At 34.1% G+C, this 19,736-nt stretch overlaps 1 protein-coding gene across 8 annotated transcripts in view; it reads right to left on the bottom strand.

Moving 5' to 3' along the window:
* Positions 1–19,736, bottom strand: part of kn (EBF transcription factor knot) — a 51,775-nt gene that overhangs the window by 15,148 nt on the left and 16,891 nt on the right. For all 8 annotated transcript variants that reach the window (XM_076119456.1, XM_076119457.1, XM_076119453.1 and 5 more), the window contains exons 6-7: positions 16,004–16,077; positions 14,145–14,213 (exon numbers count right to left, since the gene is read on the bottom strand). In XM_076119456.1, coding sequence (XP_075975571.1) covers positions 14,145–14,213; positions 16,004–16,077 — 143 coding nt within the window. The remainder of the gene's footprint in view (positions 1–14,144; positions 14,214–16,003; positions 16,078–19,736) is intronic.

The following is a 19,736-nucleotide window of genomic DNA, read 5'->3' as shown; positions in this document are numbered from 1 at the left end:
TTTGTAAGAAATTTTATTGGCGTTTAAGAAAATACTACAACTAGGTTATTAGAGCATTTTATCAGATACGAGGTTGAGGTTATCTTTTCTGTATATAAGTTGTGTTACAATTTTAGCAAAAGCAAGGCGCATTATTAGCCTCTGAAATGATTTATATGATTTCAAATTTAAGTGATTACAGATTAGGTAGCTGTAAATCCGTTCCGTGCTAAAGATTTTTTCATTTATAAGGATATTTCTTTATTCAAAAAATGTATAAGAATAGATAAAGTATGTGAACTTCTCTTAACCTATAAAAATGTTTGTTTACAAATCAAGCCTTTATATTGACTGAAACATACTAGCTACCTAATAACATTTGTACACACTTATCTCAAGGTACAACCGTTAATAAGCACCATAAGCGACCTTTTAATATTCATAAGCTCTCATCTACCAAAATTAAGGCACATGTACACCGAACCGAACACACGTAGTGCTCTTTCGTGCACAATCAACATACAAAGACAAGGGGCAACATTACGCGGGCATCACTTCATTGTGGGCACCGGTCTAATTGTAACTACACTCTTGGGCACTATCAGCCGCTCAGCGCTCCGCCGGGTAGGCGTGGGCCACTAATCTTCGACCCCTACATACCAATACGCTTCACGGACCACGTAAAAGAATATCACACTTATTCTCCAACATATAAAGTCCAATTTTGCCCGTCCAAAAAAGGTCGTATTTGCAAACGTAGCGAGGGTTAACGCACACTATCAACTCATTAAATTGCATCGCCTTTTTAATGAGTCTGAAAGTGAACAAAGGATATTGAGCGCGATTACATTAAGTACGTAGTTGTAGTGTTAGAGGTAAGATAGTGTTTTGTGGACTATTTTCACAATGTTTTCCGGTTACTGTTTGTTGTTAAATGAAAAACTTGGGTGAATTTGTGGCGGATAATATCCGTACTGTGTTTGTGTAAGTAAGTTTATTTGTTAAGTTCATATTGGCTTCTGGCCTATGTTATAATCGAAAATTAGGTCGTTTCAAAACTGGAAAGACTAATGAATCCACTTTATAGTGGTAGTGAACATCTGCGGCCTTGAGTCAGCCGTCAAATAATAATGCAAATTGTTATTAAAAACAGTTTTAAAAGATTTAGTTTTACCCTGTTACTCAAAACATTTTTATTTCCGATAGTTGACCAATGCCATTAAAATTATTCCAAGCTACAAAATAAGTTAAAAGTCCTACCATAAATAGGTCACACGAAGTAGTTTCTATCACTCAATTTATGTAAATACACGATACATTATTACTAGCCGCCCTCATATTTACCGGGTGAATATGCTATAAAGTGATATCACGTGATCGTTTTCAGCCGGGTAATAGTTATAAATTACCCGGGTAGTTTATAAAAGCCGGTTAACCCGAGGTAAGCGGACAAGGAGTATAATTTATTATTGGGAAATTCGCGGGCGCGTATTTTCATACTGTATGCGGATCATGCATAATGGGTATATGTTGGTAATTGTACACGATGTATGGGTAAACTTTGTTAACAAGGAAATAGGTTTGGCTTTATGACGTCATCTAATTTCTTGCATAAACAAATAAGTACATAGAAAAATTAAAAAATATTTACCAAAGTAAAGTTTAAAAAATCAACCCGTTGTATTCGGGAAAACATCATTCAGGATAAGTAAAGGAACACTCTCTTAAAGATTTTAAATTAGAATTAACTTGCATACATTTAAGTTAACAAAATAGCTCATAATATTATTGCCTAATCGAATTCATAACAGTAAATTTTACTTCTAATAAAAGTTGTACAATATCGTTTACTTTTCTTCGAAGTATTTATTTATATTTATCAACAAAAGTGAAGAACTTTGGAAAATCAAAAGCCCTCGACAAAAAAAAATGTACATCGAATATTATAGATACTCTATCCGGAAAGCAACTCAATCCAACACTCAATTCTAACATTTTTGGCAGTAGTGTTGTCGAATGAAAAATATACGTAACTGCAGTGCGCAGTGTATCATATCCGCAAGAGGGACTAGTTGAGTTATTGTACCGGCCGTACAATCGCGTTCTCATGCGTTAATATAATCTTTTGAGATACTTTTACCTTCGCGATATCTTAGGACTATTATCTTTTACATACATATTTATATAAAATCAGGCCTTATTTCCATGGGGGTAGGCAGAGACACGCGAATTATTTTTTTTAGGTAGTCGTATTAGATCGATAAAAATTACTTCCAAACTTTATTAGGTATTGTCAGGCTCGTTGACTCTTTATACTAAATTATAAAAAGGACAAAATAAACCTAAAATAAATGTATTTACTAAAGTCACCGTTTTTGACTTATTTTTGTAAAATTTTATAAATCAACATATAAGTGCAATTTCATTATTATTTATTCCAAAACATTGAAAACAAATGTTTCATTAATCTTATATGTATAACAGTTTTGTGTAGAATTGTACCAGATGCTTTACATTCGCGAGCCCTACCGTATATTTATCACTAGGAACTTTTAAGGTAAGCATATTTACGTCCCTCTCCTACTTATACGATAAATATAACCCCAAGAAAAAGACAAGAGATGAAATACAAATATTTGTATATTATTTGGTATCAAAAACAGATTTATCCTGTAAACTTCCTTGTCTAGAAAAAATACAAATTATTATTATTTGTAATATATTAAACCGTATGTAACTAAATAAGTTAAAACAGTAACAATAATTTTGGGTGTTTGAATAGTAGTAGTAGTTCACATCCAGTTTTTTGTTAGTGTATGAAACGATTTACATAGTCAAATAAAAATTGCATGAATATTTTTTGTTCCTAGCGCTACACTTATAGGTATATATCTAAACAATAAACAGTAACAAAATGTTGTAACAAAACAACGGGAAAGGTATCTACCGAAAACCAAAACATAAACGTTATATCGGCGATCCTACCAAACTGCTCTATCAAAATATAACGACCGCGATAAAAACGATGGAAAAGAAACCAAACGCTTCCGACGAATTTCCAAAGATCGTACAATAACGGTGTTCACATCTCTTTCTTACATAAGTAAGATATATATAGCTTTCTTTTTTTAGCGGGACTTTTCCATTTTATAGGCAAGTCGATAATATTTGGACCGCTCTGCGAGATATGAGTGTTAAATATTTTATGATGTCCAGTGCCGACGCAGAGTTTGAACTCTGAAACATACTCTTGTAAAGCCTTGTACGTAATGTTCGCTCTACAACGATACGCTGGCTGAAATTTTACTGCGCCGCTTATCTTGCTGGAGCCATCTAACATTTTCTACCAAGCACAGTAAAATAATGCCACAAAACGATCTATAGGATTGCTGAGATATCAATTCAATAACTTGCAGTAAAGACATGTAATAAATAAAAACAAAACGACGAACAAAAAGGAGAGCACTATCGGCCATTAAATCTATTCATTCGATCTACTTAATTACAACTCAGTTTTTTGTCACGTTTGTCTCTTACAAACTGTCTTGGCGTAATGTCATTAATCTTAGGAGGCTGGCAGCGCAGCAAACGACCTCCCGTTAAGACCCTCCATGGGCTGGGTGCCCCGTAATATGCTTATACAGACCGAACAAGGAATAACTAAACACCAAAACCGTACAAGCCAAACACAACCTTCCACTAATTGCTATTAGTATCATTAACGCTTGTACAAGCATTCTCCCCTTGCAACCTTTGGCCGCGGTGCCAAATAGAAAATAAGAAAATAAAGGAATCCAAGCGCGAGAAAAAAAGGTAGTACGTAAGATGTATTTTTTCGCAGAGAAGCGTGTCGGTAGCATTGTTAAATATATCGTCCAATCAGTATCTCGGAACGAGGAGGAATTAGCGTTTCCAAGTGAACGACGGAGCGACGAATCCTGGTCTACCCTTTTATGCGGCGCAGCGTAATAAAAAAAAAGAAATCTTATTTGAATTTGGAAGACGAATTAAAAAGAAAATGAATTCTGCACTAATTTAAACAGAGAGAGTTTCTAGACGATTTTCGGGGATCGGTCCGGCTTAATTAATGCATTAGAGTTGAAAGTCCCGACGTTTCGTTTGTAACGGAGAACCATCCATGGCATCCATTTCACTTTGTGTTTTTACATTTCATATAGGTTTTAAGATTAAATTGTGAGACCAATACTTCGAAATCAAAGTTCACTGAATCGGTATTTAGTATTAAAGATGCGAGAGTAGCAATATAAAGAAATATTAAGTGGATAAGACTTCTGTAGGTGTCAGTACTAACAGCATTTTATATGTTCTGAAAAACTAATCACAGATAAGAGCGCGACCTCTCCCACATTGATCCTTAGCCATCAGAAAGGTTACGAAGGCACTTCATCTTCATTCGGGAATCCCTTTAAGGAATCGTATCAGTTGTAATGAAAGCTAATTCTTTCATTAACTCTCCGTGACAACGGGAAAAATTGTAAGACAAACGAAAACAAATGTTCAGTAACTTTGGTTAAGTAAATGTTTACATCTTCGAATCGTTATTCGAGATGTTATATTTTTAAGTTTTGTATTGATTGTTCCTTACAGACACTGTTTATGAAACAGAATTAATAAGTGATGACGTAAAAAAAATAATAAAAAAAAAACGAAAACATCTGATTCAAGTTTCCATGCATTTTTTGACTGCAACATATCCGATTTATCAAATGTATAAATCGTAACCCGATCTGACAAGGCGTTAATGGGTAGCTCAATGCAATTTAATCTACCCCAGTTGGCGTATAACCGAATTTCTTCCTTATACGCACATTTCAGCCGAGAAAAAATGTTTAGGGTTCTCTTTTATAAGAGGGATATCGATGGTTACCATTGGATTCGTTCATAATATTTATGTTAAGTATTACTAGGTATAAAACCAAATAAAGCGAACCTCAGTCAATATGAAAAGCCATTAAATTACAATTTGTACTTATGTTTTTAGTCGTTTTATGATTTCTTCTTATTATTATTTTTTCGTATGAACTTTCTGAATAAGTACTATTTAGAATTTAAAAATATTATAAAATATACGTATTTTTATAACACCTAAATAAAATATCGTGGGGTTAACAAAGCCACATTGGTGTCATATCAAATGCACATCTAAGTAACACAAGATATGTATCTATTATAGGAGTGCACCCCCCGACATGTGAAACTAGCAATATAAAGTGAAAATTGAATTTACAACTGACAATTGGAGAAGGCGCTTCCATCAAAGGCGACCCCTGCGACATGTTTGCCGAAATACATTTTAAAAGTGCTTTCTATTCTTATAAAGAATTATTGCGTTATATCGAAAGTGAACAGTCTAAAATCACTAAGAACTAGAAACTTAATTTATGTGAAAAACTTATTGGATAGAGTTGTTTTCATGAGATAAAATTCAATATGGAGCTCAATGCATTTGTAGTTGAGAGTATTGATGAGGTTTAACATGTAGAGGTTAGGACAGCAATAAAGCTAAAACAAGCACACGGTATAATTATTACAAGTAAACAAACACACAAGCAAACCGCGTTAATGCAATTTACAAAGCAGGCAATCACGAGAGCCAGCCACATTGTTGTACAGTCGCCGTCAAAGAGCCAAAGGAAGCTCAGTGTTCCTTAATAATTAATTGGCGCTTAAACGCGCTGACGTCTTCGAACCCCTGAGGGGGGCACTAACTGCTCCTATGCATATGCTTCGTACTCGTAAGTGGAGATGGGTTTGCTCATGTTTTGAATTTGTAAATTGTTATACTGAATGAGATTTCCGTTGATAGGTGAGCTTCTGCTTCATTTGACGAACGATCCAATCTGACGTTAAATGCATAGAAGTAGTATTACTTGTTAAATTAACATTTCTGACAAAAATAGTGACATAAAACTTATTATCGTTTCCATTCTACGATAAAACAAAGAGCATTTAACAAAATTAGAAGCATCTATTACCAAAAATCTGGATCACTGATGGCACTCAGTGTCATCAAGTTAATGGACATAAAAACAATACCCAGGGTTGATTCGTAAGCTGCAATTAACTAAACGTAAAATTGAAGAAGATTGAACACACCATCAATCAAATAAAAGGGCATGATTACACACAAAATCTTGATAACCAAATGAATAAGCCACTCGTATTAATTGAATATAAGTGATGTTTTGCTTTTTGTGGTTGTGGTGGCATTTTCAGTAATTGGATTTTAAGAAATGCAATAAGGAATAAAAACAATCGTTTGATAGTAAATTGAATATCAAAAATAGTTAATTAACATGGACATATTATGTGAGGTAAATATGAGTGTAAATCAATTGTTATCTATATAAATAAAAACAATGTAATTTTTTTATAATATTGGATTCCAGATCTTTTTAGTCACAGATTATAACAACAATAGTTCCCGAATAATGAAAGTATAACATTTTAAATGACTCTTGTAGATCTGAGTGAATTTCAATAAAACCACGCATCAAATGACGAAATATATCAAGAACAAAGGCATATCCTAATAATAAAACACTTACTAGTCTGGTGGCGAAGTAAAAGTAACAATTTGTTTGCTATCTGACCCCAACACGCGATGTCATCATAAAAGCAACAATTAACTTTAGTTTGTTTTACTACCAAGTACTGGGTGTGTTTGTCTTCAAAGGAGATGTCACGCGTGAATTTGTATTTAAATTTAATGACGCTTTTACATTACCACTTTTATGACCGGCCTCTAATGAACCATAGAAATAAAACCAGATATCTCGCGTAAATTTCAAGAAAAATATATTCTCCTACTGAACATAAATTACAAAATAAAATCTATTATTAGGTTCACCCAATATTATTTAAGCCTCGCCAATATGGCAGTATTACAGTTGAATTCTCAACGAATGGCAGCAAAGAGGGAGGATGATAAAACCCCGTCACTAATTAAATGGGCCCGAGACGTCCTATTCTTAATAGATTTGTCGCTAATTTGAAGTAATTTCATCGAGATCCACGTAGTATAAAATAACGAATAAAAATTTAATGAGAAATCGCAATGTAATTATTAAATATTCTCATTGCGCTAAAAAGTAGAACGGAAAGTGGAGTAAAACGTTTGCCAAAACGTGTGAACATTTATAAAAGTAACGTAGGTGTGTGTATAGTAGTAAAATTGCTCCATAGATTAGATCCAACATTGGGATCGGACTAGTTGCAATTCATCATTATTATTCCAGACAATTTATCAAGCGGTTGGCTCGCCGCGCCCGACCGGATCGCACATTCTAACGAGATGGTGAATTTTCACCGAATAATTTGCGAACCGACGAATCACGTATTGGAATCAGGAATGAGGTCGGAATTGAGATAGAAGACCCGAACATTGTGGAATAAAAAGGAGTTTCCAGGAAAAGATTCGCGTTGAAAGATAAAAGAAACAATAATTATTATTAATGAACAATAGACAAAACTGTATATTTAGACCACAAAGATTCAAAGTATATTGCTAATATAATTTATGAAACATAAACTACGCCCAAATTAGGTTCGCATGACTTTTTCTGTCGTCACTCGAGCGCCCAGTACAGTGAGGGTCGATACGATTACTGGAGCTTATTACTGCGACTTTATCATATTTCAATTTACGATCACCACCCGGACTTATCGAGTAGAAAAATCGGGGGGTACTGCGTACGCAGATATAAATCAGAAATGAGACGTCTCATTACGGAGATCATTTGATTTATTTATTTTTATTTTCGCTACGTCGAATTCCACGAATATATTAGTATACAAACGTACAAAAACAAAACTGCCATTTTAATTATTTAAAATGTAATACGTAGGATAAAATTCATAAGCTCCGCAAGTTAGCCGCTAATATTACATAGGAATTTTAAGCTGAACAGTAGCATTAGATAAGTCGGCGGGCAAGAAAATGCTTGGTCGGAGGGAATAAGAAAACGGTCCTAGTTGTTAAGTCTTGCACAGTTTCTGTCGCTATCTCGTGGATAAGAAGCCTAATCACCAGTCGTCGTGTCTGTATCGGGCCGGGCGAAGCGCGCGAGTATTCCCCAGGGTATGCTTTTGGGACCAGTTTTCTTTTTTGGTTTACATTACACTGTAAGTGTGCCGAATTCTTTTGTTGCCGCCTCTGCTTTTTGTACAGATTTGTGTGATTTGTATTGTGTTTACTTGTGTTAGTGTCGCTTTAACGGGATAAGTAAAGTAATTCGAAGTGAAATGTACGAAACTGAGCTACGGTAGCTTAAGTGATTTGTGGATTACAATTGAATATATCTCACTTCTAAGAGATACATAAAGTTACTTATACATAAAGTAATATTTATTGGAAATGAAAGTTACAGAATAACGTAGCGACACCTAATAAAAAGCCCGGTTAAATAAATTCTCCTTTCCCCGCGAACAGAAGAAAGTGCAAAGCTATTAATAAAGGGACTTATGAAGTTATGGAAACTTTCTCAGTGTAACTGCAAACCGAGCCGTTCCGAAGTCGTGCACCAATAAACTTGTAGTTGGAAACTATTTGTAATATAAATTTATAGTTCCCCTTAATACTGGTTTTCTGCTACCGATAAAATTACTTATAATTCTTATGAAATATGAATTAAATATTTTCACAATCAAAAATGAAAAGTGTTCAATAAAAGCAATGTTCAACGATATCTAGATAAGTATAAAAACAAAAGAGGTAATAGAGATATCAGACGAAAAAGGAATTTATTTGGCGAGAAGAAAAGAGAGGCGCGCGGCGGTGCGGCGTGTCTAATGAGATAATATAATAGCCGTGATTCTCTCGCACCGACGTTCACAGACCGAAAATCACCGGAAAACTGCAGCCGATAGAATAACACCTTTCGAGGTAACGGAATTTTAATTTGAAGTTAGAAATTCACTTTTAGAATCGTATTAGAGTTTGCACAAGGAATGAGGAAGTTGTTTTGGTCGTTTATCAAGTTTCAGAGAACAAGATCTTACTTTACAAACTTTGTTTGTTATTTTTACAATCCATGTTCAAATGTTTACTCGTATTTTATCCATATATTAAGCTCTTTTAGATCGAAAATATGGCTCTATCAAATCGGCAGCACAAGAGGGTCATATCGAATTGGGAATCGATTTTGTCGCACCCGAAATAGGGTGTAAAGATCCCATTGTAATATAGATGTCGGCCATATGTCGAAAGAGACCGGACATTTTGCCCCTTTCCTATGTTTGTCAGTTTAAAAAGAGCCTAGTATCGATTTTAAAGATGCAAGTTTGACTGAGATGCGTTTATCAAATATTTCTTGGGAAATGATTCAACGTTTTGTCAACATTGTTACCGATAAGAATTATATTCATGTAAGACAATACTACCTATACACGTTACTTTTAGATATCAATTTTATATCTTTCTTTATATGTGGCCTGCACTCCCACGCTGGTGTTCAATTAATTGACACCCCACGACTATACGCAAACAACTTTTAAATCATCCGCTTAATCCTTTAATAGTTATTCCAGTCACAATATGTTTTACACAACAAACCAGTTTAGGAGTTTGAACCCCTCACACAGGACTTTAATTCGAGTACGACAAGACATCTTAATCATTACGGTTCATAAAATTCTTAAGTGATTGCGTAGGGGACGTTTGCGTTGGCACGAATTGATTTGGAAAGTCCATCTTCTAAAGTACCTTCAAACTAAACGGTAGTAGTTATGTTGAAACAATATCGAGGGGAATTTAAGTGTCATTGATTGTATTATAATTCATTTACTTTTTTGAGATTGACTATTTTAGGACGGGTAATCGATTTCTATTAGGAAAATTGAATGTTCATGAAAATAGAACACTGAATATTTGTCATCATTTAGATGTTCTAACTAATGCCGTGTATCACTGCCTAGTTTGTTTTTATTCATCCACGCCAACAGCGCGAAAAATAAACCAACATTTTCATTAAAGGCATAGGCCAAAAACATATCAATTTCGAACAAAAAACTACTAAAATATTATGTTAAAAAAATCGTGGAAAAAATTTCCATAGCTTAACACAGCATCGCATAAGTTAATAGTAGAGTCGGCCGCGGGCAGGCGGGCAGAGATAATGAAATTGTGTACAGGAGCGCAACGAGCCGCGAGCGTGTCTCGGGTAAAAATCCACTTAACAAATTGCTGCTGATTCGAAGGGTTCAGGATTGTTGGCTGCTTTTACCGTTACGTCAATTATTCGCCGTGTTATCGATACACGAACGGTTTAGACTTTTTATGACTTTGTTTCCCTATCGCACTTGTGTGATGCGATTGTATAATGATGCAGTTGAGATTACGGAAATGTTCATGATTGATTTCCTTTTAATTTTTTACAATATTCAAGAGTAGTGTTGGTATATAGATTGCACGCCGCATTAGGAAGGAGGAGCTTGTGTAGAGGTCAGATGTTGAGAGTTGATGCAAGACTTGTACTTTTATATAAGGACATAACGGCAAGACCCATTATATCACAAGTCGACAAAAAAAATTTTTTTTTTTGAGCCTGTGTTTTAATGAATATTTTCTAATAATATAAATCAAAAAGAAAACAGGAACAACATTAATAATAAATTAAGTTTGCTTTTGTACTATATATAACGAAACCTAAATATATGGGGTTTTGGCAGATTTTTAGAAGAGCCGTTGCATTTATGATGCAAAACCAGGGGTAACGGGGCTGGGGATGTGAAGTGAGTGGTAGCAGACTATCATGGCAGTATGCACGTGCGCGTTCTTAAGGAAAAACGTATTTTTTTGCGTCTCGGGGTCTAAAAATGTCATCGAAAAAGTGTAAAATCGACGTGGACTCTTTTTGCTACATTTGTGATGAATTTATTAAAGTGAGAGCCAATACAATTTGTTTATCATCAAATAAGACACTTTGTGAAGCCTATGAAGCTTACATTAACATGTCAGTACGAAATCAGGATAAAATATGGGCACCTCACTTCTTGTGTAATAACTGCAAAAACACTTTAGAAGGTAACAAAATACTCCTTATATTAAATGAACATTTATATGCCTATATACATATTTTTTTAAATATAAATTACATGTACATCGTTAATTAATGTTATTAATATTTTTTTAAGCCTGGTACTGAGGAGAGAAAAAAAAGATGAAGTATAAATATGGAGAGAGCCTACTGATACGTTAAGTTACTATTTTCACACAAGAAAAACCAAAAGTATACATTTCTAAAAAAAAAATTGTATCCTTTTTGTATTTTGTGTTTCTTAATGCCTTATTTCATCATTTTAATTAATAAAAATACATAAATCATAACTTTTTTACTTTCATATATTTATAATTGAATGTGAATAAAGAGCTTTTCCATTAAAATTTAAAATTCGTTCTAAAAGCTACAAAAGCAAACTTTATTAGATAAAAATATTATTTCTTTATTTAGTTAGGTATACGTAATCAAAATCAACGGTACAGAACTCAGACTCAAAATTCGTGTTGACCAATGTTATAAGATAACAATGTTGTTCCCTAGTACTATAAAATATTATGCCAATGCCACTACTAGAGAAGTAGGCTATAACAAAATTACGTTAAAAGACTACAAAAAGTATGCTAGTCATAAAATAGCTTTTATGATAAAACATCCATTTGCTAAATAAAACGACAACGATGACGCATGCATAAAATAATTAAACCATCAGAAAACGTATCATTTCGTTGGCAGCGACAATGCAAAAAAGTGAAACAGAAAAAAAAACAAATTGCAAAAAACACGACTGTAATGAATTCGGTGTTGGGCGTATCGCACGCAATTGCACAATTTCAATTATCGCATTAGTTCGCGAGTGTACCGTGGGCGAGGCCGCGTAGCATGAATGGCCTGATGGATTATTGTGATGTGCCTACACTAGTGACTTGTGACAGTGAGTTTACACTGTGACAACTTCTAGTTATAGGACCTTGAAAGCCGAACTATTTATGCTAGAATGATGTGTCAGAATAGAGCTTACGTCGGCTAGGCGATAAATCAAAAGGTTTTCTACGTGTTTTTTCAAGGTCTATTATCAAAAAAGTTATTAGTAGCATATTCAACGCCAACAATTATACATTCTATCAACGGATCAGAATGAATATTCATAAAAACCTTTATCAGAACAAAGCTTGCTTCATAATGAACATCGCGCACAGAAGCGAGTTTAATTTAGACACATCAAAAGCTAAAAAATCACAAGTTTTATTGGTGGTTATGTAAAATTTCCACGATCAACTTCATGCGCCGAAAACCAAAGGAAAGTTGGCATACAAAGGCAGCCGTTGATTTTTTTTTGTTTCCAAGGTAGAAAAAAATTTGAATCGAGCGAATTACAAAACCGACGCGCGACGTTCGCGATGTAGGGCTGACAAAGTGATGTTTCACTTTATTAATTTTTATACGTTACACCAATACGTAATTTACTATCTTTCGAATGGTACATATGATCTAATAGGAAATGTGAATCTAATTTAAAAAAAGGAACGTTATAATAACTAGTATGGGGATGGTACAGCTGATAAGCTTTCCTATTAGTTATTTTTTTTAACGTAATTTCAAGATAAAGTTTCTTGGCCTGTATTAATAAAATCTGGCATCGTTTATATTTTAAACTAGCTGACCCGCGCAACTTCGCTTGCGTCACATAAGAGAGAATGGGTCAGAATTTTCCACGTTTTTGTAACACTTTTTACTGTTCCTCTGCTCCTATTGGTCGTAGCGTGATGATACAAAATATGCTTTTTTTCACGAAAAATATTCTCAAAATTATTTATATCTCTTAATATATGTAACGAAGTTGCGCTAAGGCATATTAAAACAGTTGCCATGACAACGGAATTTTGTTAATTCAATGTCATTATAATATAATATTTTCCCGGGATAAAAAGTAGCCTTATGTCCTTTCTCGAGTATCAAAATATCTCCATACCAAATTTCATGCAAATTTGTTCAGTAGTTTAGGCGTGATTGAGTAGCAGACAGACAGACAGACAGACAGAGTTACTTTCGCATTTATAATATTAGTATGGATAGTAGGCTTAAAAGAAAATAATATATATGTGATTAAATAAACTAAACAATAAAAAATCACTTAAAACATTATCGCCAACCCTACATTCCAAATATCGAACGACGTACCGAACGAGAGACGCCTATCTCTATTGAATTCCCGAAAAAGGCCGAAAAATAAAAAACACGCAGTGAGCCCGCGACCCCTCGTATCAATAGTTGCGGCAGTTCTATTGAAATTTTCGATATTTGTCAGCCTGATTAGCTGGCACTCCTCCCGACACTGTTGTACATCACACGAGTGAATAGCCCAATAGCCCAGCGTGATGCCGTCCTCAGAGCTATTTTGTGCAGCTTTTGTTTTTAATATTTGTGGTTCTATAGTATTGTCGAAATTGGTGGTGTTTTTATTTCGGCTAATTATTTTGTTCAAGCATTATAAGGAAACGTATTTTCCTCTTATTAGTAAATGCCAGATTAAATAATATATATTTTGTTTATTAGATTTCAACTTCAAATCCCTACTAAATGAACTTTATAACTTTCAAGTTACAAAACCTGTTCCAACAAAGTTTGGGAATGTTGTTCCAAAATCAAGTCTTCGAAAATAGTTCACTAGTTTTCAGTATATTTTTTCAAACAGAAAGCGCAATAGATATCTGGCAGGAGCAATCGCAATAAAAATACAATGCAAACTCGTGAGAGCCTCAAAAGTTTCTGTATCGTGAAAATGCATTTGGCCGGGCAAAGTTTCGAGATTGCCGTCATTGTCGGCTGATGAATCGCCTCCAATTGTGGAATACGAAATTTTAACAAATGCCACACAAGCACTCTATTGTTTTACTGTTCAATGAACTTTGCGATTTGTTTGTTGTTTTGTGTTTGATACTTTGTTTGATAAACTAACGTTAGTCGCTTGTAATTTGTTCTGTTATTTGAATTAGATAACAGATTTGTATTGTTTGAACGAAATTAAAACTATATCGTTAACTATAGCCGACACATTTAACAGAACCTGGTTTAACTTTACAGTACTACACAAGAGCCGTAATAAATCATATACATAGAATTTGTTGTCAAATGAAATCAACTTACCGATCGATGATCACTGGGTCAGAGGGAGTCTCATTTCTGTTTCCACAACTCTTCTTGTCACAACACCGACTGAAAGAAAGAAATATATTAGTAACAACTCAACAATCTGGGTCATTCGATTTTCAAGACATAATTTATTTTTAAAGAAATACGATCAAGTCCCAACGTTTAATCAAATGTAATAGTAACTAGCTCAAAATTGAAATTTTTTTTTTCATGTTTATGTAGTTGCAAAATCATCTCATGTTTTTGTTAGCAAATAAAGTGTTAACTTATACATCAATAAAAACTAAAAATAACATGAAGAATAATAAATTGGAAATATCGCGTCACATTAGAGTGATCCCCCGTACCTTCACTCGTCAGTACTAAAAGGGATACCTATCCATTTTGGGGACAAAAAATCAATATATTGCTAGTAAACGTACCGAAGGGTTTTAGCTGCGTGTCACTCATAACACGAACGATTTATAATACTACAAAACGTGGGTATTCAATATGAGTTTTATAGGAATACGTAAACACTAAACGTATTTTTAAAGGGTGGACGTGTGTGTAAAGCATTTATGACTTTTTAACTGAATGATATCTGTATGCTTTGTATATTTACAGTGATATTTTTGCGAACACAAATATTATGAGTTTACGCAAGTTTACTCGGAATTCCGCGATCAATGATTGACCGAGTCTCCTCTGAACTAAATATGGATCTAGCGAATAATGTAACTTTGCTTTGTCACTAAATACTTTAATACATGATTGATCTCTGACTTCGCAGTCTAAACGCTCACGGTGCATTATATAGGACCGTAAACATCATTCAAAATATAGCTTTACAAACTGCCGGCAAGAACTTGACAACAAAAACTTATCAAACACGCCGTATCCACGCTAAACAAACAATACGCTGCACGCGCCCTACCGGGGCTCCTTGACGCAAAGGGCAAAGACATTGAAAGGACAGACTCCCTGGAGACTCCTCCCCTGAAGACGTGCGAGTGGGACGCACATATCCCACAAAACGAAATAGAAGTACACAGTCTAAGGTGGAATAAAATTTTAATTGCTCACACTGACACGATCTACTATCATCACACACTCACACATTGATAAAGTGGCGAGACGCTGCCGCCGTAGTACATTTACGAGCGGAAAAACCACCCCAAACAAATGGTTAAATTAATAAGGACGCTCACTTCTTTGTTCGCGCACGTAATTAGGAAGTTACACGACTGCGTTTGTTGTTTACATCTGTTACACTTAAACTTAGTACCTATATCTAGTTTTGTTTGAAAGTATTTTGAATTTTGTAGTTTTTATCGAAAATAGCAAAAGATTTAATTATGATTATTTAAATTCTACCAAAATGTGCACTGTTATAGGAGAATCAGGTAGCAAAATAATGAAATTATATTTTTTCTCGTGATCAGTACTTTTCTTTAACATCAATAGAAACTCTTCATAAACCATACCCATAGATTATGAGCAATTGTAAATGTATTGACACAGTCTTATTATATACGGCCACAAAAGCCCACCATTTGGAGAAACATGATCGTGCAATAATATTTTGGGAGTCAATATTTATGACAAATGACTATCGAGACATTTCTACGAACACAGAAGCGTTTGAATGTTTTTGTTATGTTATTCCAAATATCGAATGCGACGGCCATTTTTGTTGCCAAGTTTGATTTAAAAAGTTAACAATTCGAATTTTGATTGCAAAATTTTTATTGTATATGATATTGACGCGAAATGTGTAAAATTGACCTCATACTATAGGAATCTCTCAGAATATGTTCTTCAAGTAGGAAGTCTTTAATAAACTAGAATTATAATAATATATTATTATGTACCTGCACATAACTTCGTGTGTCAACAAAACCCTGCACATTTCTGGATTCTTGTCTTGGCCTTCGTAGACTATTGGCTGAAACAAAATAAATGATTAGATTAATTTGTAAAAACTACTGTTATATTAATAATATTATATTATCCCCTACTATAGAAACCATTAAAGAAAATTAATATAATATTAAGGTCAAAAGATACAATGTTTAATTAAAAATCGTCGAAGAGATAAGATAAGATGTCCCGTCTTCATCAAGTTATTACTTTTTCGCTAATTTATGCACCCTCGCATGCATAATTATTGCATTTTATTATCTAAACCAAAAATTCATTTGCATAATTCCCGCGTTGACCTCACGAACATTTAAAAAATCGATAACTTTATTTATATTTTTAAAGCATTATTTTGTTCGAGCTCTGTCGTTTTAACCCATTGTAGTCACAAATATTTTATTCGTGAACAAATATGTAGATCTTTTAAATAGCTGTTACTGTGCGTTAATAAACTAAGTATAGTTAATCGTTTTAGAAATTCCGTTAAAAATGCAATTCAGACTGTACTACACACACGTATAGAAACGTTCTAAGTAATTAGGAAAAATATAAAAAATGTTTTTTTTTCGAAAGTTCGAAATCTCACTCTTTGTAATTTCCTAATTTCTCCAAGTAAGCCATTCAATCAGTTTTATACTCATTTTCCAATAAAAAAGGAATAACGCATAGAAGCCTGCTACTATGTGATGTGGTATCAGACCAAATTGCATAAAGAATGTAGCGCAGTGCGCATTTAGTACCAGTCGTTCTTGACACGTGTGCGAGTTGTTTATCTATTAATAACTAATTACGGGTTACCCCAAAATATAGAGGGGTACAAAATAATGTTAATCTTTGTTCAACAAAAAGTATTAGAACGACTAACAAGAGATTTGTAATCAACTTCCATTTTGAATTATGTATTGTAGAAACCATAATATATTTATTTTACTTCTATTTTTAAGGGTTTAAAATTTGAGAAAATAAAGCCGCTCATTTATGGCACAGGAACAAAGCAGGACACTTTCAGCTGTTGTCGTTAATTAGTAAGAATACAAATTGAAAGTGTAGCATTGGAACTAAATTATTGTTACTTTTCCATTTTTAGTGTAGTAGTGTAGTAGTAGTAGTAGTGTACCTATGACTTATTTACTTAAAAGTTAAGCGAGTAAAAATACAACTATTTAAAAATCTCCATCAAAAACTCATGTGGTGCACTAAATCCCCAACTTGCAAGCACCGACTTGGCAACTATTACTTACACATCAAAATAACTAACATTAGCCACTGATCCCCTAAAGCCGAAATAGATTTTTTCATCCCTGACAAAATATTTAATTGAATATGAAACAGGAGGGCATTATCGTCTTTTGTACCGCGGATTTATAAGGACTATGCTTTGTATATTGTAATAGGCATTCGAGGGTCATACGAAAGTATTTAAGCAGACACCAGAATAGCTTTGGGGTCGAAACATTTTCTGCATTTGGGGCTTAAGTAAGGGTGGGATCAGGTGTGATTGTAAATCAAATAGATTTCGTACAAGTTTGTTGTGCACTCGGTCAAAAACGTTTATTGAATGCTTAGTTGAATACGCTTTTATAAATATGGGTTAGTTCAAAAGTTGGATTTATTATCGTTTTATTGTAAAGTAGTTTGGTTTCCTCAGTATGGTACTTTTACAAGTTACCGGGGTAGTGTAGCCACTGAAAACTTTTCTAATATCTCTGTATAATGTACAATGCCATTACACAAAAGTAAAAGTCATCGCTTATCATGTGAGACAACTCTCAAAAGGTTTCCAACAACACTTAACGTACAAATCTCTGGAGTGGAACAAAAACTAGAATCTAGTGTGATAGTGTGGCTAACATTTTTCAAGTTCACTCGTTGAATTGAGACAATCCCCCAGGATGTCTGGGGTTGGCCGCCAGGGCATACTCCGTCGCATGGGATTCAATCTCTGGGGAATTTACGGGGATTTAAAAAAAAATGGACACTCGTTAGTGGTACTGGAAGTAATGGTTTATTTCATTACAAGAGAGTGATTGATTGAAATTGTCTCGCGGGATTATAATGACTAAATTATTGTATTATCTTTTCCCTACTGCGTTGGGTTTATCGGTGTTACTGAAAGCAATCACATCAAATAAAGACAAAAATATTGGACTCCTTAAAAATCAAGAAATGATATTTTGATTGAACAACACAGATTACTGACAAGACACATACCAAAATGTCACATAGCATTATCTTAATAAAATTAGAGTGACACGCAAAACAGTCGTTCACTAAAAATGGCGATGAAAAGATGGCGTTCAGATAATAGAGAGTTGCGGTCGATTTAATTGTATTAAAACGTTAGGCTGAGCACACGGCCAATCAGCTAATGTTGTACGGTGCATGCGAACACGACACGCAACTCTTGTTTTGGTAACTTAGAAAAATAATGACACTGTCTTCCGTATCAAAAGTTAAGTCATACTATGAATATGTTGTAATATATAAGTTAGACTAGTGACTGAACAGTCACTAGTACAAAGATTGCTAAATGATATAAAAAAAATATTTATTGGAGCCTAATTGACTTATACCAAATACAATTAAGAGTAAGTCAAAATAAGGACAGTTATAATACAATCAGTTTTCAGTTAATATAGTGGTAAGCAACACACTGGTGCCAGTAGCCACACGCCTAAAATGTAGTTCCCACTAGCTGCACATTTAATCACCGGATTATTTGTGTTCCCATACTAAATCACTATCATATCAATATCTAAAACATCAATCTGCCACCCTCTGTTTGAATATATTCTTAAGATACTGACTCATGGTTCGCCGAATGAGATTTTAGACAAATCCCATAGAACGGACGCGGCATGAATGGAGAGGCGTGCGCGCCACACGTGGCCTCCTGATTATGTTTACTTAACGATGTTCAAACAACATATTAATTTGGTTGCCTTTTGTTGAGAAAATGACTTCGGAAACCATTTTGCGAATTATTTGATACTAGTTTTATGTGTGGTTTATATTAATTATGTTATTTTATTGTTAAAGTAGCTTACACACTCAGATAATATTTTGAAAAATGTTTACTAATATACTAAGATGATTCGGTATTTTCGAAATATTATTATATTTTAGACTACACCAGCTTATTTCAATTGCCAATTTATTATCAGCAAATAAATGATTCAATGTCGAAAATGTTACTGAGCAGTATCTATTGGAATTATTTTGTAACATCTCAAACCAGCATTAACAAAGTAAACACTGCTGCATCAATTTTGTCATAAAATGTCCAAATAATTTTACACTGAAGTGTACAGCGCACAAATTCAGAGTCTATGTGCGTTGTCGCTCATGTAAATCACCCGCGTTGCACGACGCGAGTACGTCTTGCATCTACCGTCTACTGCAGGCCACTTTTTATTTGTTGTTCGCCCATAAAACAACATTATCGTACTCGCGGTTGTGATACTACGAAATTTATTTGTTATTATGTGCACTGTTTTTTAAATGGATGTTGCAGGTGCTGGTCTAGGATACCTAGTGGAATAATTTACTTGAACACGTCTCTCAGGAAATTAATTAATAAATTGTTATACAAAACGTTTTTATTTTGGAAGCCTCATATAGAAACCCTATGTAAAAGCATAAGCAGTAGCGCTTATGGTCTGTTCAGATTGTCGCGAGCAGTAA

Source organism: Anticarsia gemmatalis, chromosome 10 (assembly GCF_050436995.1).
Source record: "Anticarsia gemmatalis isolate Benzon Research Colony breed Stoneville strain chromosome 10, ilAntGemm2 primary, whole genome shotgun sequence".
NCBI classification, from domain to species: domain Eukaryota; kingdom Metazoa; phylum Arthropoda; class Insecta; order Lepidoptera; family Erebidae; genus Anticarsia; species Anticarsia gemmatalis.
The sequence above is the reverse complement of the archived record's forward strand: the minus strand, read 5'-3'. Positions and strand labels throughout refer to the sequence as shown.